The sequence below is a fragment of the Brachyhypopomus gauderio genome, chromosome 1 (genome assembly GCF_052324685.1).
Source record: "Brachyhypopomus gauderio isolate BG-103 chromosome 1, BGAUD_0.2, whole genome shotgun sequence".
NCBI classification, from domain to species: domain Eukaryota; kingdom Metazoa; phylum Chordata; class Actinopteri; order Gymnotiformes; family Hypopomidae; genus Brachyhypopomus; species Brachyhypopomus gauderio.
This window is the reverse complement of record NC_135211.1, coordinates 26,914,081-26,936,424: the sequence shown is the minus strand read 5'-3', so window position 1 is coordinate 26,936,424 and position 22,344 is coordinate 26,914,081. Positions and strand designations below refer to the sequence as shown.

At 41.8% G+C, this 22,344-nt stretch overlaps 2 protein-coding genes across 3 annotated transcripts; both read right to left on the bottom strand.

The window, feature by feature from the left end:
• Positions 1–1,934: 1,934 nt before the first annotated feature.
• Positions 1,935–11,791, bottom strand: etnk2 (ethanolamine kinase 2). The gene is made up of 8 exons (XM_077006628.1): positions 11,349–11,791; positions 8,593–8,852; positions 7,987–8,127; positions 3,815–3,957; positions 3,479–3,562; positions 3,164–3,324; positions 2,877–2,950; positions 1,935–2,419 (listed from the first exon to the last, which is right to left on the bottom strand). The coding sequence occupies exons 1-8, from the start codon at positions 11,493–11,495 to the stop codon at positions 2,347–2,349; spliced, it is 1,083 nt and encodes a 360-aa protein (XP_076862743.1). The 5' UTR covers positions 11,496–11,791; the 3' UTR covers positions 1,935–2,346.
• A 1,326-nt stretch (positions 11,792–13,117) lies between these two features.
• Positions 13,118–22,036, bottom strand: LOC143514877 (uncharacterized). Of its 2 annotated transcripts, XM_077006605.1 has the most exons (23): positions 21,212–22,036; positions 21,065–21,094; positions 19,817–20,839; positions 19,583–19,722; positions 19,291–19,492; positions 19,008–19,124; positions 18,347–18,555; positions 18,115–18,262; positions 16,959–17,633; positions 16,751–16,878; positions 16,495–16,665; positions 16,364–16,408; positions 16,184–16,276; positions 15,980–16,063; positions 15,797–15,885; positions 15,103–15,205; positions 14,912–15,028; positions 14,732–14,814; positions 14,477–14,632; positions 14,323–14,383; positions 13,722–13,850; positions 13,505–13,600; positions 13,118–13,379 (listed from the first exon to the last, which is right to left on the bottom strand). In XM_077006605.1, exons 1-23 carry the CDS (start codon positions 21,315–21,317, stop codon positions 13,293–13,295), a joined length of 4,092 nt encoding a protein of 1,363 aa, XP_076862720.1. In that variant the 5' UTR covers positions 21,318–22,036; the 3' UTR covers positions 13,118–13,292. The 2 variants fall into 2 exon arrangements, with proteins under 2 accessions (XP_076862720.1, XP_076862728.1); XM_077006613.1 differs by lacking the exons at positions 19,291–19,492; positions 19,583–19,722; positions 19,817–20,839; positions 21,065–21,094; positions 21,212–22,036 and having other exon boundaries at positions 13,122–13,379; positions 19,008–19,189.
• Positions 22,037–22,344: the final 308 nt, after the last annotated feature.

The following is a 22,344-nucleotide window of genomic DNA, read 5'->3' as shown; positions in this document are numbered from 1 at the left end:
AATAATCTCAAAAAAACTGCAAGCAGTTAAACTAATTTATTTGGTATATTCAGAAGACAAAATAAAAATGACCTCTGTAAATATTCCTTCTAAATGTAGTCACAGAAAAGAAATGCTTACAAGATCATTTAAAACTGTAAGCATTGTATGTTATATTTTAAACACTACTATAACAGTGTGCTATTTCACAAAAATTCAACAGAACATATCGTCTTTCAAAACAATCTGGACCAAAGCCACAACACACTACCGTTTTATTAACGGATCCCCACCATAATGAAACACCTGACCATAAACTGCTGGACACACACAGGCCCTCCACACTACGAGCTGGAAAGGTGACGGCACGGCTGCAAACGTCACTCAATGACCACAACAAATTACACCTTTGTTAGTTGTTCCAGTTTTGGTTCCTCCTCACACACACACACACACACACACACACACACACACACACACACACACACACACACACGAGTGAGCTACACTCAGCTGTGCTGGAGGACCCAGTACAGTTTGGGCTCATTAGTGACTCACCAGCTACAAAATTATTCATGGCGTTGCCGAGGCGCCGTTAGCCTCCGGCTGTTGCCTGGGGCTTCGGCCGTTTCATTATTAACTAGCAACACCAACCACCTTGGTGGCCAAGGCGTCCTGAGCAGCAGGACGCAGGTCATTCGTGGCTAATTCAAACCCAGAGGCTTCGGAAAATACCCTCGTCCTGTAGGGCTTCTAAAACCATGAGCAGGACACCCAGGTCAAGAGGTGCGTGGAGAGGCTCCAGTGTGAGACCATAGGGGTGGGGTTGAGGGATTGGGTAAGGGGTTAAAGTTGGGGTCAGGGGTTAGACTGCAGACTCTGAAGCACTTAAACACGCGAGGTGAGGAGAATGTGAAACTGAACTTGACCAACGCACCAACATGTTATCAGGATAAACGTAACTTAGACAAGTGCAATTCATTCACGTTGAAGACAACGGCTGGAGAAAAGCTGACAAACAAGTTTCCGTTGCAGCCCAGTGCAGAGGGGCCTGGCTGGACCAGGAGGGAGGGGCCGAACCAGAGGGGCCCGAACCAGAGGGTCAACCCACCACTGGTGCAGGAACACAAAACAGGTCCTCACCGGGCAGAACAGCTACTTCAACAAGGAACCAAAAAAAAAAAAAAAAAAAGACTTGCAAGCCTTCCAAAGAGGAAGACCACTTCAGATCTCTGGGACTGGGACTGCTCAAAGCAGATTTGAGTGCAAATCTAAGTTTGTGACCACTGTCTGATGCCATAGAAACAGTAACCATGGATCTAATGTTTGAGAAAGACGAGACATTCCAAACCCCTAACATCTGTTCACCTGGATCAATTTATGCAACACCCTTATAAAAGCTTCTCCTCGTCCTGTTGTGGAGGATTTTCTGGGCAGTTGCACATTGTTGGAACAGGTGACGGTTTTTTTTTGGAGAGGGACTACACACTGGGAACAACGAGACTCAAGACTTGTGCTGTGGGGACATTACAGGGACCACATCCCCCTTTCTCTCTTTCTTTTTCTTTTTTTTCTTTTTTTTTTGCAAAGAAGCAGCACGGTGCTGGCCAGGTGACTGGAGTGTGGAGGGTGGTGGTGGTGGTGGGGGATTTTCCACCACCTGTGCTGAGTGGAAAATTCAACAGAGCTGCTCATTACCGCAAAAGCCTCAGTGGTGGAGAAGCACGTTCTGGGGCAAAAGGGCAGGTGAATGCCCACCAGCCCCCAGCCAGGGACGAGAGGAAACAGGGTAGAGTGCCATCGCAGGGCAGATGACTGCGGCATTAGCGGTGCTCCTTGTACAGTAGATCAGGCATCAACATGACAGAGACAGCAGCAGCTCACACGGCAGTTAGGAGAGATAATGGGATAAATTTAGTGCCCCCCCCCCCCCCCCCCCCCCCCCCCCCCCACACACACACACACACACACACACACACACATACCTCCGCTGTTGCGGAAGTTGCTTTTGGAAAGTCACATGTAAATTTAGCTAACTACATTTGAAAGTAAAATGGGAAACAAAAATAAATAAATACCCTAAATACCCCCCAGACAAAACAAAAACAAAAACAACAATAGACAAAACAATAAACAGAAGTGCATAATGTGATGGAATCTTGACAAACTAGAGGCAAAGACACAAAGGCAGACCGAGTTTGTCAGTAGCCAATCAGAGACCGGCTGTGGTTTGAGCCAGTCGGCAGGAAAGACTCAGACTCTACGTCTGCCTTTAAACACCCTGGCTGTAGGCCAAGCCCCTCCCGCTGGTGGGAGGTGCCGTGGCCTCCAGGGTGAAGACGTTGGTGTGCCACTGTTTCCTGCTTCTCACTCCGGGACCTGGAGGGCCATTACCACGGGCTTGGTCTTAAAGTACTGATTAAAACGTAGCACGGCATACCTGAGACGGAGAGGGAGAGAGAGAAATAATTAACAGGGAAATAAAATAATCTGAGATGCCCCCAGTTAAACTTAAAGATGTATAAACAAAATTTACAGACTTTCCATGATTTGGCCCAAAAAATGGTGTGTGGAACAGACTTTCCAAAAATTTCCATATTGATTGTGAAAACATGGGCCAACATGACAAACACCAACACTGCAACATCACATATTTTATTTCTCTGTTCTATTCCAGTTACTTGAATACATAGTTGGGCTGACATTGTGAATGTAAAACCACCAAGACATGTTGCCTTAAGCTTGTGAACTTTATTGTCAAATTCAATATTCCTTTAGTTAGAGATTATTAGAGTTCTTTTGTCTCCCCATAATTGCAAAGTGTTTTGATGAATACGTTGTCAGTGATGAAGTCACTGTTATCACAGAGGTGCAAGGCATGCTGGGAGCTGGCTTACCCAAGAAAGTCAAAGTCGATGGAGGAGTACTTGGCCTGGATCAGAGCCCAGAAACCCCAGAAGAAATGTGATGCCTTCAAGAAGAGAAACAAAGAAATGTGATGCCTTCAAAGGGTAACTGCCAAAACAACTCTTACCCACCCCCCCCCACCCCCCCTCCAAGAGCACACACACACACACACACACACACACACACACACACACACACACACAGACACCGGTCCAGGTATCTGTGGGTCTTAACGTTCACTCCAGTAGCCAATCAGCTTGCGCCGTCCTGCACTCACCAGGGAGAACTTGTTGACCTGCACGTACAGCGTCTCCAGTTCCTGCTCGCTCACCTCCTCCCCCTTCTGGGTTAAGAGCTTGTAGGTCTTCAGGTACGTGTGCAGCCAGTCAAGCTGCATCTGACGACTGGGGTACAAACTGTAGTCCGGTTCACTCATGCCTGACACACACACACACACACACACACACACACACACACACACACACACACACACACACACACACACACAGAGAGGATGTGCTTGCGTTACGATGCAAACGCTCGGAGCGCGACATCACAGACCTCCAAACTCCGCACCGTTAGTCATTCTCACCTGCAAACTCATTGAAATGGTTTCCGATGTCAAAAGCCTGGTAGTTATAGCTTGAGTACTCATAGTCAATGAACCGAACATAACCTGGCAAAGCAGCAGAAGACAGGATGGAGAAAAGATTTAAAGGAAGTTTTAACAGAGGAAATCTCAAATCAGCAGAGACAGCCAGGAAGCACTGCTTTAGGAGGTGAAACCATGAGTACGTCACATGGCCACTGGCCATGACCCTTCTAAGATCCACTTCAATAAAACAGCCATGTCTGCCTGCAGCACTGCCCCGGGGGGCGTGGCCTGTGCCGGCCCTGCAGGCGGAGTGTGGCGCTGTGCCCCGCCCACCTTCTTTCATGTTGTAAATTATGTTTTTGCAGAGCAGGTCGTTGTGGCAGAGGACGACGGGGGAGCCCAGCTGTGACAGGTGTTCCTTCATCCAGGCCATCTCCTCTTCCAGAACTTCCTTACTGGGGACCTCCTTTTGGATCCTGGGGAAGGAAACAGAGGCGAAACCTTCGAGGTCTTTCCGGCACAGCCAGACACCCCCCTCAACACCCCACCACGTCACTAAACAGCTGGAGCTGTGAGCGGAGTGTGAAGTGTGGCTACACCCAGGCACCGCACGCACGACTGATCACAGTTGCTTCTCCAGCACAAGATCCGGAGGTCAGACGAATCTAAACTGGCTTGAATCTTTATCTTATTTCTTAAATAAATCAAAATTAAAAATAATAATAATAATAATAATAATAATTATTATTATTATTGTAACCAAAATAATAGCATGTCTGCCAGTTGACTAGTGACCACAGCTTTTCTGTCCACATTTCTGTGTGACTCAAAACCTTCGTTTTTTTCCCACAGTACAGTATTCAGTACACACAGTCACATATTGTACTGAAAAGTGTGTGTGAGCCGGGTCAACCCCCCAACCCTGTAACCATAAAGGCAAAGCAAGTCTCTTAACGAACAAGGAAAAGATTTCATACATATGACAATTCAAGGCAGAATCTTAACAGACAGATAATAGGAGATGAAGAGAGAAGCTAGCACAGCGTTGAGCACCAAACATGGCCTGATCAAACAGTCCTACTGTCATGGCACTTTAAAGACATTTGAAAAGACCTCATAACACCCGCTGCTCCATTTTCACTAAATAAGCAGGTCTTAAGGGTCCTCTGCCAGTTCCACAGGGCTGCATTACAGTTGACAAACACTACGTGTCTATGCTTAGTGTCTACCTGAGGCATGATTACCCGATGAGTTCCTAGTGATCTGAGAGACATTCTCAAATTACATTGCCTGAGCATATCACATAATATCACATACATCAGTCTAAACAAATTAGTGAGTAATAGCAGCTGGAAGTCAGTTCTGTAAGCGCCGACAGCCAGGTAAGGATTTTAAAATCAGGGTGATAATTCCTCTTTTGTATCTAACAAGAAACTCTAGCAGCTGTATTTCCAATCAGCTGAACTCTGATAAGGAGACAATTACCGCAATTAAACGCTGTGATAAATAAATGCCTGGACGACTTTCTCAAGGTCTTCTTAGGTCAGGGCGACTCCCAGTCTGTTTATATTTTTGAGATGGCAGAATGCTTTACTGAGAGAGTGCTTTGACTCGACTGCTAGAACTGATATCAGAGTTCACAGAGGACTGTATAAGAGAGAGCACATCCACCCCCTCTCTGTGTTCCCAAATAAAATAATCTCCATTTTATCTTTTTTCAAGTGCAGGTTGCTTTGGTAACATGTAGTCAGTGATATTTTGAATATCTGCATCTGCATAACTCTGTAGAAACTGTAGGATTTTGGCCATGGGGAAGTGAATAACATGAAGTGGATAACAGCAACTCATGCATTAGCAGCGTTTGGGTCAACAGCATGAGGCACTGTCCTGTCCACTCTCTCCAGACACACACACCTTCCCTTTCCAGAACATTTGTTTGCCTACTTTCTAGAAGAAGTAATATAGTGAATATACTATAATGTGCTGAGTCACTAAAGGAGGGACACTGGCCAAGCCAATCAAAGCCTGGGAGTGCTCTCCCTGAGCCAATCAGAGCCAGGAAGGGCTCTCCCTGAGCTAATCAGAGCCTGGCATCCCATTGGTAATGGTCTTAGGAAGTTAATCCAGGGACTGCTGGCATCAACAAACCCACGGTCCAATGACGACCTGCTCCCTCGCTCTGCTGGATTGAGGTGGGTGGAAACTGCCCTTTGACCTTAATCTGAGATTTGCTTCATCATCACAGGTGAGTCACGGGGGTGACGAAGAGCAAGCGTGGAGGGGACCACAGGTCTGTGTGCCATTACAGTCACGGCAATGGCCGTGAAGCAAAAGAATGATGATTAAGAATGGAGACATCACGACACACCTGACACAAAACTTCACTGCCAAGAGCCAAGTAATGTGATAAGAGCCAATCTTTTATATCACTTCTGTATTAAATAACAGCACACCATCTTTTCAGGCCATGATCCACCCTTACTGTTTTACAATAATCAGTGTGCTTCACCACCGCTGAAGAAATTACCCATATTTTGTGTTATGATGCAATACGCAAAACTTGATTTTAGACTAGACCTGATCCTAGATCAGTATATAGCTGGTGTGGAGTGCCTGTGGATCCTGTGTGGGGCCGGATGGTGTAATGACTTGTATCTGCCTCTGGTTTATGACGCGCAGCGTTTTGCATGACTGTTCATGATAAATGGCATCAAGCAAACGTGCATTTGAAGCAAAACGTGCACCAGTTTGGTGATGAGGGTTGTTATAATGGGCTTACAGCTGTGCTTATGCTGACAATGACCATGATGTAAATGTGCAATATTTGTCAAATGTGATTTTCACCCAAATCAAAAATTTTCCTGCACATTTACCCATCTGTGCGGTGAGAACACTAGTCATCACTAGGGGGTTGTGGTACACACACACACACACACACACACACACACACACACACACACACACACACACACACACACAAAACACACAAAACACACAAACACTAATGATTGGGAATCGAACCCACGGTGAGGTGATCTAGACTGAGACTCCTCTACAAGGCCAATGGGGCCTGACAGGGGAGACTACACAGGAAGTGGTATAAATTTAATTTAAAGAAAACGTTTGGTTTACAGTAAGGATTTGGATAGGATTGTTTGATTTTGATATGAAAATGTTTTAAAATACATAAGAGCCATTTTTTAAGATAAATTACTGTTTTGAGTTGAACTCAAAAAACCCTCAGAAACATGTCCGAAACAAACAGGGCCAACATCTCCATGCTATTCAGGTGCTGCAGGTCTGATTAGTGGAGGGACGGTCTGGTGCAGGTCTGATTAGTAGGGGTGACCTGCAATAGTCGCTGATTCGACTATAGTCGACTATGAACGTCATAGTCAAATGTACCATTCTAACTCCATGGGGGTGCCCAAGGATGCAGCTAAGAATTAGTTGTTACATGAAATGTCTTTGTTTTCGTTATATATAGCCTTTTGTCAAATAAAATCGTCCTAATTTCTGTTAATAAATATTTTTAAATGATGTTTGCGCATTAACAATAGGCATCTTCCTTACTACACATTAATAAATCACACAATCCAAACGAGCGGAGCTGAACACGCTACAGAATACGCGCAGCATCTGCAGAGATTATAATGGCTACTAAAAAACTTCAAAAGTATTTTGAAAAACATAAAGATGAATCAAACAAAGTAAAGTGCAAGTTATGTCATCAACGTCTTTCATTTCGCACTACAACAACCAACATGGCATACCATTTTTCGTAAGGCAAAAAAAAACTTTTGTCGTTTCAGTCGTCTCGTCTCGGCAAGTAGGTCTATAAACATTTTTTGTTGTTGTTTGCTTTTAAACCCCGTTACTTGAACCTTTCCTTGTATTTTTTTGCTGTTGTGTGGCAATTTTTTTATATTTTCAGGCAGGCATATTTTATTTAAAATATTTTAGACATTTTGCACAGTGCCTGTCTGACAGTTCGATATGCGCAATGCGCACTGACGGTTAACGTTCTCTAACGTAAAAAAAAAAAACAAATAAGTAAATAAATAAAAGCTGAATAAAGCCAACCTACCATGTTTATTCATTTATCTGAGTGTTTTAGGTTTTTACTTTGAAGAGGAAAAAAGTCCTGAATGAGAACGGGATCCCGTTTAAGGTGCTCTAAAAAAAATAAAAATAAACCTGATTCGACTATTAGTCGACTAAAGGGAAAAGCTGACAAATCAGATTCGACTATGAAAATCCGTAGTTGAATACACCCCTACTGTTTATTGAAGGGACGGTCTGGTGCAGGTCTGATTAGTGAAGGGACGGTCTGGTGCAGGTCTGATTAGTGATGGGACGGTCTGGTGCAGGTCTGATTAGTGAAGGGACGGTCTGGTGCAGGTCTGATTAGTGAAGGGATGGTCTGGTGCAGGTCTGATTAGTGAAGGGACGGTCTGGTGCAGGTCTGATTAGTGAAGGGACGGTCTGGTGCAGGTCTGATTTACCTGCCATTGGAGGCCTCCTCGGTGAACTCTGTGGCGACCAGGGAAAAGTACTTGCGCATCTTGATCCACAGGTTGGGTTTGGGGACGCAGCCGTTGTGGGCGTGGATGGCGTGAATCCGCGCCATCTCCCTAGCGATAAGCCTGGCAACACGCGCAAAGATGAGAGTCTCGCATCAAGTTGCCTGACCTGACCAAACTTGACACCAGGTAAAAGTGTTCATGTTTCCACAAGGACCCAGCTTGGACCCCCAAGGATGGTGGATATTTCTCTTTGGAAACAATGAGGGTCCATCACAGACTTTATCCCAGGCCCTATGTGTAGAGGGAGCTCTACCACCCTGCAGGTGCTAATGCAGCGTATCTATCCAGGGTAATAAAAGTACTCCGCCTCACACTGGAGACATGGAGCTGTTAGATAGCTCATTTGTATCCTACTCTGATATCAGGCTTGCAAAGGTCAACATTCGTTCCAAACAACAACCTACAAACGATCAAGTTGTGCTTTAACCGAAAGAATGCACCCCAAGCTTCGAGGACCTTACATATAGCGGCACGTCTGTCCACAAGACTACACTACCCAGCATTACTTGCACCGCCCCAGCTCACCTACGCAGCACAGGATCCCGGACGTCCTGCGTGCCGAGGGCGTCCCCCTGCATGAACTCGTAGCAGATGCCATTGTGGAAGGTGCAGTACAGGCGGGGGGCGCAGCCGTTGGCGTGCAGGACCTGGAAGCTCTTCAGCTCGTTGTCACGGTCCACGATCAGCTCCGTCTTGTTGCCGTACACCCTCACTAGCACCACGTCCTCTGGACTCTCCTCCACATAACAGCCCACCAGCTTGTTGGTTGTCCCATCGGTGAAAAGCTGAAGACAGATGCGCATGATAAAAAGGTGAGGCTTCAATACTTCACATTTGAACATTTTAAGCACATTTAACCTAGAAGCGCATGCCTTATACAATGTGTATATACATAAAAAACCCTAAATGTGACCAGTGTTGTCAAGGAAATATGTCCAACACAGTCCGCATCACCCGCCACCCATCACAACATTTCTGACATTCCTGAAATGGCTGTACATAAAGGTCGCACAGTGGTAGATTTCAGGGACAGATCAGTACTCAGACTACACTCAGCTGGGGATGTTTTGGTCCATTATTTTAATGGATCTATGCAGCAGACAAAATAAGGCCAGTAAGATCTGCCACCTGTCAGTCAGGAACAAACCCTGTCCTGTCTCATCCGAGAGGAACTTATGTGTTTCAGACAGAGAAGTAAACCACCGATGAACACAGCCAAGAGTGTCATGTGTATAAGAAAAAATGTCATCTCAAATTGTCCAGCAAATAAACTTGCCTAACAGAAACAGTAAAATGAGCCCAACAAATACAAATAAACAATAAAAATTAAAAATATAAAGGACCAAATAAAGAAGCTGAAGAATACTGTACATGTTTAGCTTTTGAATATGTACATATTTGGGAGCTTTTGGGAGGGTCACCACAGGATATTACAACCAGACAGAGAAACACTCTAACAAGAAAAACCATGAGGATGGTAAATATTTCCAGTTGAATCCCTCCTGAGGTCATACAGCTCAATAACCTCCCATGCCCACCCCTCCATGGTTCTTTCAGACATGTCACATGACCACTGTCAATTTTCCTCTTCCGACTCTCCAGTGATTACTATTTGGGAGAAATATAACTCACCAACCTGCTGAAGGGTGATCCCTCGCTGCCTGGTGTCACATGTCAACACAAAACATTCATACCCGGATTTCTGGTCTAGTTCAAAACCCACAAGATCCAGAGGGGTTTTATAATGAATGAAAGCTTATTTAGTCAGTTGGGAGTAGCAGAGAGGACTAATGCCACCCAGCCCAGTACGAAACCACCAATAAACCAGAGGGTTTAGCTGCAGGACACTTGAATACCCACAGCAACATACATCATCTACAAATAACCAGTTACTCTGGGAAAGTACGACAAAAGCATATTAAAATAACCACACCCAACACATACATGCCCTACACATAAACAGTGAGACACTTTTACCTCTTTACCCCAGACTTTTTAGATGACGACCATCAAATTGCGCCAGGAGATGTGCTAGTGCTCTTGTAATTCAGAACAGCTGTATGACCTCCCCACCAAAGGTGTAACCTCAAAACCTTTCAAACTTTTAACCCATCTAAATGAATACGACATTCAGTGCCAACAATTTAATCATGCTATCAGATGTTTTTTTATGCCAGAATACGATGGGGTACACATCAAATAAGACACCCAAACTGCAATAGTTTCTCTAAACTAAGTGCTGAGTGGGGGTGATTATATTCTCATGAATAGATAATACACTTTTGTTCGGATGTTTAAACATTATATATGTTGTAAAGACAAATTACAGAGCAAAATTCAAAACTATTTTGGTTTGCAGAGGACTGTGACAGACATCTGCGACAGATGAGTTTGGTACAGCAATAATATGGCCCGTTACCTGGCATTTGGCTATTCAAATACAGTCAACCCAACAGCTGCCAACCCTCAATAAAAATGAACAGAAGGTGAACCACAAACATTACCTTAATGTTTTAAATTAAATCACAATTATAGTTCATAACACCAGGACACGTTTGGTCTTATTCATAACGTGCGTTTTACAGAGTGCAAATCTCAGTGACTCGTCATTTGCTGAACAGCTAGGCAGATTAAACCAATATATTCATGACACAAACCACCAGACCCACGGAGGTGAAGGTCGTGGTCTAATATTCTGTATGAAGTTTTACATTAAGAGTCATATACTCATATGTCCTGGATCATATTGCTGGCTATAAAGAACCCACCAGAAACTGAATGAATTTTGGCTAACGCCGCATCACGTCACTGCTTTACAGCTTAACTGACTGCTGGGGCTGCAAACGTTTGCGAATATCTGCTTCTTTTCTTTCTGTCAGTTTTCACTTGTGAACGTGAAAGTGGTGCGAACGTGAAAGTGGTGCAAATGTGGTGTAAATGTAGCACACAGTTGAACTAACAAGCCGCCAAACTATGAGCCATTTCATATGAGGGCAGTGTGTAGGCTGTGGCTGCTAAGCTAGCTCATTCTCCACCGTTAGCAAGCTTAGCTTCATTTAACAGGGGTTAGCGGTGTCATTCTGCTTTTACACTTCAGTGGTCTTGGTTCTAAAACATGGCTCTATAGGCCGTATTCAAAAGGTGTGACTGGCGAAGACATTAGTAAAAAAGAGCGCCTGAAGTAGTAGCAAGTGCGAACTGGAAAGTGTGTAGCCATGAAGCTAGCCGGCTAACGTTACCTAGCGACGTAACCCCGAGCGCGCGGGCAAGGCGGGACCTACCTTGGTCTTCACCGCGCTCGTGTCCCAGCATGGCCGCAGCTCCTTTATTAACTTCAACGCTCCGTCTGCCACGTTATGCTCGTCTACATAGATTGGGAATTTTCTTATTACCGGCGAGCCCACAGGCACGTGTATCTCCGTCTCCATTATATGAGTCGTTTTCTTTTTTTTCAGACGAGTGATGCTGTCTAATAGAAGCGGGTCTTGTGACAATCAAATATGAGGGCAACAGCCGGTCTGTGAAGTCGGTCTAGTTCTGGGCTTCTTATTACGGGAGACGCCAGTAGTGTGTGGGGTAAAATGCCGGTGCCGCTCGGTTCAGTCGTGGCAGCGAACGGTGTGGTTTTCCTCAATAGGCGCCGCCCTCGGCGAATCATCCGATAGTCGCTGACGGAAGGATGGCGAGCGGTGCGCACGCCCACTGTCCGCGCGCACCGGCGACCCACGAGCGCGAAGCCTCCGCGCGCTCCGGTTATTACGCGTTACTACGACGCTGGTGATGTTTCGTAAGAACAGCACACGCATGACAGCAAACCATGAATGGTTTTATTCGTCCTACAGACAGGAGGAGCATGGCTTATTTAACACGGTCCGCTAAACGCTCTCTGTGTACCTTATTTAACATGATCTATTTTTCTTGACGGAAAAAAGCCCTTTTGTACAAGTTATGGTAGCTGTTAACGTTGTCTTTGTATTTATAGGGTTTAAACGATCTTTTTTCGGATGCTCTAAACGGCTCTGTGAGATTTATCTATGATTTACATTTTAAAATGTCCGCGTTTTTTGTTTACTTCTGTCTACTTGTGTCTGTTACGTTATGGGGCTTTTAACTATCAAGTTAATATTTTTCACATATATAGCTGTCTTACGGCACAACGGTAAAAATTTGTTGAGCAACCCTGATCATAGATACATAATTCATCATTCCTCATTAAAATTGGACTTGGTCTTCGATTACCCAGTGAAAATGACCCTGGTTCACTCTTGATATGTAGTCCGTAGTAACCTTCACGGGTCATGCATGATAAAGTACTTTCTCTGCTCTACTTTTTTGAGCATCCCAGGTCTCAAAGGAGAGTTTGTTATTAACTCCAGAGCCAGCTATAGCCCCGATGTTACTGTGCCGTCCCTCTGTGTTCCGTCACACTAATACCGGAAGTACGGCACAGCGGGTTGTGTCCCGGTACACACAGCAGAACAGCGGTTTGTGTCCCGGTACACACAGCAGAACAGCGGTTCGTGTCCCGGTACACACAGCAGAACAGCGGCTCGTGTCCCGGTACACAACAGCAGAACAGCGGCTCGTGTCCCGGTACACAACAGCAGAACAGCGGCTCGTGTCCCGGTACACAACAGCGGCATATGGTCAATGTTATGTTTTATTTATGGGACGTACACACTGTGTTTATGACGATATTTTAAATAGACATGGATAATGGACAAGCTTGTTGTACTTTGCCCTGTAGGTGACCTTCTGTACCGTATATTCTTGTGTTTTCACCTGCTCTGCTCACCTTTTAGCTCAAGGAAGGAGAGGTTATTAGCTAACAATATAGCTCAGTAGCTATAGGTGATTTCAGTTTAACTAGATAATTTAAACCTCAAGTTGTGGTTGTGCAATGAGCTGAGGAACATTCCTTTAGGACAATCCTGAACTTGAATGAGTTTAAGTTAACTGTCTAAATCAGTAATCCTGTTTTGTACCTCCAGGTTTTGGTTTTCGCGCTTATAGCGCATCCCACTATGGATAATAAATACGGCCCGCTACCACCCTAGTCTCCTGCTCGTGTGTCTGCAGCATCACAAGTACAGTAAAATAAGACAAAAAATAAAGTGTTGTGAATAAATTAACTTTATACAGGCATTTTTAAATTATGTCAAATAATAATATGATAAAGGAGTGAAAAAAAACATACAAACAAAAAAAACTGCCTTTTATAATATTCAAACAATGACGCCTGGAGTAGACAAAGATAGCTCTCCTTGGTACCGGTTAAAGCCTTCATGCCTGCTCAGTATCAATAGAGTCACCTGCAGTGGTAGTAGACATTATTCATTAGCAGTTAATAAAAACATTTAGCAGGGTAGTGTTAGAGTACTGTTAATATAAAAGTTCTATTTTAATGAAACATACTGTCATCACTGAATTTTCCTACCTCTGGCAGCATAACATCGATAATATAATCAACATTTCTGAGTTCTGTTTTGTCCAAACTCAGAGCTGCCAGAATTTTTCCATACAGCTCATCAATCTGGGGGGAGGGAAAAAACCAAAAACATAACACAAATTTTATTAACATTCCATTCAATTGTACATGATGAACATGGAACAATGTTGAACCTCAATAAACAACCTACCCAAAACAGACTTACCCGGTCAGTGCTAAATTTAGACAGTCTAGGCCTAAGAATGGTTCGAAGCTTCATGCATTTGTTGGGATGGTTCCAGAGAAACATTCGCGCCGACTTCTTCTCGCCACTGAACAGTTGCCTATGTAACTCCTATTGAGACATTAATTGTATTATTATGTTAAATAACCTGAAATGTATGCAGTGCCTGAAGGAATGACAGTGCTTTCAAGTTATGAATATAGTCATAAGGGTGTGTGAAAAGCTTGACAACATTCACAACTGGAAAAAGAAATAGAGTAATGTGTTAGAAACAATATTTTGTGCAAAATTTAAGGTATTGACAGGTTTGTCCCTCCTTTACTGCAGTGAGTGTCTCTAAGCTGAAAAGACTTTACACTTCATGTTAACATTTGTGTGAGGATTTAGCTGCAGTCAGCCACAAGAGCATTAGTGAGGTCAGTAATGAGGTTGACTTATGATTAGTTCTCGGTTAGAAAAATAATATGATGGAGGCATAGTAAGAAGAAAAAAAACAGTCTTCAAGCATAACTAAAGACTTGTACATGCAAGTCATAGCAGAAGAAAACATTAGAAAAAGAATAATTGGAAGTGTGGTTATTACCTGAATTTCCTCTTCACTGATCAAACATCCTACACCTTTCTGACTCAGAACTGAGAGGAGACTGGAATGAAACAAGTATCTTCAATAAATGGCTGTTCCAACAGTAACATGGTTAGTACAATTCCCCATTATTGTAATTGGCTCCTTCGCTTACTTTGTGTATGGGTAAGGGGAAGGCATGTCACATCCACATTTAAAACTTGTGTTCTGGAGATTTTCTTGCTGCACTCCAGCACAGTCTGTATGCAGCCACATTTCGCAAATGTCACACTGTACCCAGTTGAATGTGGAGACATCTGGATATAGGGATCTATTTAAGTTCACAACAATTAAATTCAATTTGTCAGAATAATGGCTTGATTTATACATTTGAATGAAAAATAAATGTTGATAAGTATGCAGAATGTACCTAGCTTTTTGTCCAGACATTCTTTGGTATGTGCATGCATAAATTTTGCCAGCCAAGCAATCTGAATCATGTGCTGCATGTCTCTGTAATAATCGTTAAAATAATATATATTTACAGGGTGACAGACTGACATTTTAAAAGAAGATGCTGGTTTTATAACTAAACAAACCATAAACATACCGGCAGAATAGCTTCTGCTGCTAATGCAGCTGCATGATATCTTCGCAGGTAAAGCAACTGCTTTTGAAAGAGAGTCTCATTTGCAGCTTTGATGCTTCTGACTTCCAATTCAGCCATCTATTTTAAGATGCAGAATCCTTTTAAGTAGCTTATTCACATAGTACATATAATTAGTAATCACTGATACTTACTGTGCAAACAAGTACTCCGCAGTTATCTGAATCAGACTGCTTCCATTGGGCTGGACTCTGTATTGTCCAAGAGCTCAAGTTCCAGATGTTCTGGAATGCATTACTAGGAAAAAGTACAATTAGAATAAAAACAACACATTCTTGAATGTGGATGTGATTAAACATTAGAAAATGAGAACTGTATGCTGACAACGGAGATTTATCTTAATATCTTTAGTTAATATTAACAAATCTTATGAACAACTGGGCTGTGACGTTGGGGTCGTGGCGAAGGAAGAGACACGGAATCCTCCGTCTGACTGACGTCACTTTTATTTTCAACAGAAATTGCGCAATAGCGCACAAGGAACATGTAGACATACACACTGAAACGTGTAGACTTTAGACAACGACGAGCACAGGACACTGCGCGAGCGCACATTAAATAGACAAACCACATTATCCCCACGTGATTACGAGACGAGTCACAGGTGAGACATATCACACGACATAACCCCAACCACGGAGATCCACAGACGCAGACAAAGCACGTGGACAACGTATACACACGCCCAAAAGGGAGGGGCCGGGGTCCTCAACGTGACATGGGCTACCCCTAATTCCACTGTGTATTCCATAAATGTAAGCAGTATTGCCAGTACCAAATAATTTCCAACAAACAATCCAGAAAGAAAAAATTAATAAATATACACACCATAACAATTCCATGTCCTGGTCCGCAATTGTTTTGGTCTTCCCCAAAGAATCATACAGTTTAATTTCAGATGTCACCCCATCAAAGACCTAAAATGTAAAATGAACCACACATGATTATTATTATTATTATTATTATTATTATAAAGACTTCAGAAAAAACAAATAAAATGGCTATACTCACCCACAGAATAAAGTGGTTCCCAGATTCTGGAGTTTTGTGTCCAACAACACGGGGAATGAGCACTTTTGTGTTCTTCTTTACATCCTACAAAGAAGGCATTTGGATAGACTGTACCTCAAAATGAAGCAGTAAACTACTGTAAAATGCAGAGACAGAACTTCAGAGAATGTAGTCAATAATACCACTTTAGTTAGTTCAGAATACCTTAATGCATTTTAGATGCACATCTTGAATTGCTTTGTTCTTTTGCCAGTCTCTCCACCAAAGTATGAAATTAAATGTCGGAATAAGGATGACCTGCAATAAAGTTATATTTCTAACAATTTTCAAAAATCGACAAAATGTCATAATTTCAGAACTAATAGTTAAGTATGAACATTTTACATTCTGTGCTCTTTCCACCAGCTGAGAAAGTCTTGTATCTACTACCTGTGAGGAAAGAAAACTCAATTCATTCCTCGGTCTTAACTCCGTTTTCTGTTATGATACAGTGTGCTTGGGAGATTAATGCTTACGCTATCCGTCAGCCATGGCATTCTGATTTTTCCAGTTGACTGTTCCTCGCTGGACATCATTTCAGGGGGGTACAAACTCTTCAGATCTTGAAGGTTAGCTGTGCAATTCGCAATCCTTATTATGGTCAGGTGCTCCTCTTTTTGTTCAGCAAAAAGGACTGCTACTTTTTCCTAAACATTTTAGACATTACAATATTTATAACAGGAACAGTGATACAACTTACTTTTATATATTTTAACAAAAAAGACAACATACCTCATTTGATTGGTCAATTGGAAAAAGACCAACTGAGAAGTGCTGCCAGCTCCTACTGCTTTCTTCTTCATGAAGCAACCCTTTCATTTCCATAACTTCAATTACCCCTTCTTTCTTGAGTGCATGTGCTGCCAATTATAATTGAAACAATGTTTTAATCATTCATCCATTTTTTAATTCTGAAAAAGCAAAGACCAGCCATACAAACCTGTTTCAGCAATACTAAGTCTTCCATTGTTATCTACTTCTAAAGGGTCCAATGCAATCCTCATCATGTCTTGTTTGAATTCCTGATTTACCTTCTGATTATGGAGGTGGAACATGAGTCTCAAGGAAAATATGAAGTGCCTGTCCTTCATATTGCAAAGAAAATACCGACTTGAGGCCATTTCTCTATTAAGTTGCTCTGCCACTGCTGTGTTTATAGAGGAGCGAAGCTCTGGAACAAGACATAGACTTCTCAGTCTTTCCTCTGGACGTTTTTGATTCTTCTGGTGAAATCGGTCATAGAGGCTGTATCGCTCGTTAGTTCCTGTCACTGGATGTGGTCTTGAATGCATAGAGGTACAGTCCATTTCCTTAATGCCTTTTGGCTGACTAGAAGTAAGCCATGGCAGGGAAATCTGTAAAGTCTTCTTTAATGCCTTTTCAATATTGTCTTTTGTAGGTTCACAAAGTCTTCCATCATATGGCTGAAAAAAATCCTGTTTTGTTCTATTATTGAGATGTCTTGCTACACGGCCTGCCACATCACTTACATAAACATTTGGGGCATGCTGAAAGCTCAGGAGAGCATCGGCATGGTCCCTAGCAGACTCTCGCCACCACAAAGGAGAGCAGTAATAAACAACTGAATGTGGGCAAGAGACATGTAACACCCCACCTAAAAAGGAACAGAGAAAAACAAAATACTTAGTAAAACATTTTGTGTTGTGACACTTGGAGATGAGACAAGGGAAGCAGATACATACGTGTATGTCTTTTACTAAAATAAGCCATAATAAAATAAACAAAAGAAACAAGAAATAACAAACAGAAAGGAAACAAAGTAATAAAACAAATAGACACTAACAAACAATCAAGCAAAACAAAGGCTAGGGAAATACAAGGGACAATTGAAGGTAACTGACACAAGGTAACAGCTAAGACAAAATTAATGACAAAGACAGGCAGCAAACAGAGGTGTATATATATACACAGCAAACGAGCAACACCTGTGCACAATGGGAAGAGACAACTACGAACTAGGTGAGGGTCGAGACAAGGAGCACGCGATCATAAACATAGACACAGACATAGACAGGGAGAACAACGTGGGCGTGACGTGTGCATAATGCATTTTATAGATTTTGTAATACACTTACCCCCAGCTTTCTGCAATTTCACAAACATTTTTGGATAAATGTCTTTGTACAGTAGGAGCTCTTGCAACCTGTTCAGGATGTCCTCTCTTGTTCCCTCTGCTGAAACACCCAGTGCTTCACAAGCTGATACAAGTTCTGCCTTCTGTGCCTAAAGAAATATCTCTGTATCACATACTTTCATTTGTAATCATAACCAATTCGAAATAATATTGTTGAAAAATGCATACTTAACCTTTTTTTTTTCAAGCAAATCTAGAATGTAATCTTCATTCATTTCTGTGTTGGCCACTTGGCATTCTCTGCCCACGTTAGTTTTCTTCCATAGTCCCTTCAGTAGCTCTGTTTTGGGAACAATGTCTCCAGTTCTGGTGTTCACTCCAATCCATGGTGCCAAATCAGAATATGTCAGCATGTTTGAAAAGGGATTGTGTGTTCTTCCACCTAAAGCCAACAAATAGAACAACAATAAATGAAAGAAAATAAAATGTGATGTTCTAACTTTTTGGCACTGTTTCTTACTTCTGCTTGCAGCCAGCACTGCACTTTTAACTTTTCAAATATTCCTTGACTAAACACACCTAATCCATCCCATCAAGTCCTTAAGGAGTTGAACTGGGTGTGTTGAGTCATAAACAGAGGTGTCAATTCCAGGTTCAGAAAGTAAAACTCCTTCCCAGGATTTTACTCAAGCTTGCTGCATTTTCTAATTAGTGCAAGCCAGGTAAAATTAGTGGAATAAACACAATCCAGGAAGCCTGAGCAAAATCCCGGTGAGGACTTTTACTTTCTGAACCTGGAATTGACACCTCCGGTCATAAATACCATGCAGTGCAGCGGGGTCACCAGCAAAAGGATTAAGAAACACTGCCTTATTGCATAGAGTAGCATCTCACCAGTGCACAATCCAGAAGCAATCATCTCATTCTCCAAGTTCTGCCACTTCTCTTTCATGTTCACACTGAGGTCCTCAGCCCTCACTGTCTCAGGATTAGGTTTCTTCAGTACCTGCACTGGAACATGGAATAAGCACACAGATAAGTGGTTCCAAACACTAGTGTTGGTGGCCCCATGCTCTGTACGTTTTAGTTTCTTTAAAAAACAGTTCTATATAGCACCAAAAATGGTCAGTGAATGAACCTTCTTTAATACTATATATAACTATTTTTTAACTATTACCTGGAATGTCAAATGCAACTTTCCAGTTTGCATCAGCAACAATTATAGAAGGGTGGTGTCCACAGCGATAACAAAAGAAACCATATTTGTAATCCCTCAGTGCAGAGAAATGGAAAAAGGCTTTTCTTATTGTGTCATGAGGGACTCTGCAGCCGCTTAAATCTTCCATGATTGAAAGGGCCCGGCCAATCGCTGTATGGTTCTGTAAATTAGAAGTAAATTGCATCATTTTAAAGGACAAACTGACTAAAAACAAAATACACAGTATTCTCTAGTTACATTGCTCTCCTACCTTGAGTGCAGCTGTTAAGGTAAGACAGAGCTGGGTGGTCAGGAAGACTTTGTTGTTATAATTGTGAAATCCAGATGTATACTCCTGAAATCTAACTGCTGTTTTGCAGACTGGGCATTCCTTAATATACACATGGATTCCTAAAAAGATGGTAGTTTTGCCAAAGTTGTTATATAATACTAGTTACATTGTGAAAACTTACAAATAACCACAATTACATCTAATCATACAAACCTTTGGTGACAGAACAAAGTCCATACACAACTGCTTCTTTGGTAAACAGTTTAGGAGGTGAGAGCTCAGGTGGAGTAGGTCCAGGGCAGTAAGGACAGATAGTTTCAAGTGTTTCAAACTTCTTGGGTACCTCCCTAACCACACAGAAATCCTCAGAAAGCTCTTCAGGAATCATTTTATGCTTCCTCATGTAACTTGTCATGCTTAGAATGTCTGTTGAGTCTAGATGCCCTTTAGTTTCTTTTGAAGTTGTCTCATATTGCTCATCCACTTCCATATCACTGTCTGTATCATCAAAGTACATAAGCAAGTCTTGGCGTTCTTGGAAAGTCCACCACATGCACAGGTAACGATGAACACATCGGGAGGGATTACTTGTGCCTTTGCACCGGCAACTCCATTGACCAGTTCCAGTATCAAAAGTGACCCGGGTTCTACCAAATCTGCACCAATTGTCACTTTCTCCTGTGTACACAGAAAAGTGCACATACCTTTTTGAAAATCCAAAGTCACCATAAAACACAGGATAGACACAACAGGATCTTGCTTTGCAGGCATGATTGTTTAATTTGATGCATTCATTGACCCTAGAAGAAGAAATCAAGCCTTTATCCATCATGTTTTGAAGGCAATCTTCCTTAAGTGCAGCTGGAGGAGTATGAACTGCTGCTGTCTGAACTCTGCAGAGATGAAGACATTCTCTGCCTGGCCTTCCACTTCTTTCTGTCATATCCATGTACTGCTTACAATTATCAGTTTCACAAGCAATTACTTGATTTTTTATGGATTTCATGACATGGATGGGAACACGAACTCCAGTTTTGTCCTTGGCAGTAAAGAAGATCCCCCTCTCTTCATCAATGCAAAATATGGGTTCTGTCACACTTGCATGGATTACATTTTGATGCCGTCTGAAATTGTATTCACTTGCAAATGAGACATGGCATGTATGACATTTCAGTGTACTCTTAGATTCTTCATGTATGGTCTGTTCTTGTTGCTTTGACTTTTGTTCTGATGGTTCTAACAGAGAATGAATCACACATAATGGATTAATTAAAGGGAAGTGTGTCACATAGCGAAAAAGTGAAGTCATAGTAATGCTTTAGCATTGGTGAATGAACAGTGGGACAGGTGTTCTATGGAGTGATAAAACACTATCATTTATATTATTTGGTCGGAAACAATCATCAAACGGACATTTTCCCATAGACTTGAACAGTGTTATACTCACAGCAGGAAACTCACCTGTTTTTTCTGCTTTTTTGGTTAAACAGCCTGAAAGTTGTATGAAATGTTTAATTAACTTTATCTAATATAATAGTTATCATTGCTCAATATTTTTAGGTCAGCAATAAGTAACATGTTTTAAAAGGAAATGTGTCATATACTTACCATGAGAATTTAAATGAACATCAAAGTTTGCACGTTTAAGAATAATTTTCCCACACTGGGAACAATGCCAGTGACTTCTTATAGAATCCTTGACCTCTGCACACATGCATGGTATTGTAAATTTCTCTGAAAATAAAGCATATTTTAACAGTAATCTATTAGACTATTACATGAGAGGCCCTTTATGCCACAACATTTGAACTTCCTTGTCTCATACACTGTCCATTCTCTCACACTATTAAGCCTCTTACACTCAATAACATTTTCTCACATTTACTATTATACACTTTTACAAACATTATCAAACCTCTTGAACACTATTTAAACTCTTACATGCTATGAATCCTTCTAGATTTACAATAACAGAAATAAATGTCAATGTGTAATAGTTCAAGTAGTTTAAATATTCTCTTAAAAGGTCTCTCATCTACTTTTAGAAATATGAATGTTGACTTGCCTAGTACCGTAACCTCTGATTTTGAGTGATCATTTGTGGATGATTAATAAGCTCTTAAATTATTAGTACCACATCAACAAGGCTTGAGCGAAGTAGCGGTAGTGAAGCAACTGGAATAAATACCCTGAAGATGTATTTTAATACATTACTTATATTAAGTAGAGGTATTGTTGAATTAGACTTAATGTTATTTCCAATAAGCAAAACCTAACATTATTCAACATCTAATCTCAATCACAAACATCTACAAATATGAACTTTGATCCCCCAAATTATGTGAAAAACTGAACTTATTAGATTATCATGAATTGTTGTTTACAGTGTTGAAAATCTCTGCGTGATACGCTCAAAGTTCTGATGCTGCTACATTATTGATATGTTGTTGTATTACTGAGAGTCTGTTGTGTTTATTTAACCCAAAAAGGACCACTCCAAATAAAAGGTCACCTTAATTCAATTAGCACAAAAGCGAATCAGATTTAGACAATGGTAAATATGAAACTGTTTTGGATGCATTATTGGCGAGCCTCTGTAATGCAACTGTCATAACAAACAATACAACTGTAATAACATGATATTTCAATACAATGCTTACCTTCATTTTTATCTGTATAATATATGGCAAATCTCAAATGTTTAGATGACAGATGTCTCTCCGAACATACCGTTTTCTTCT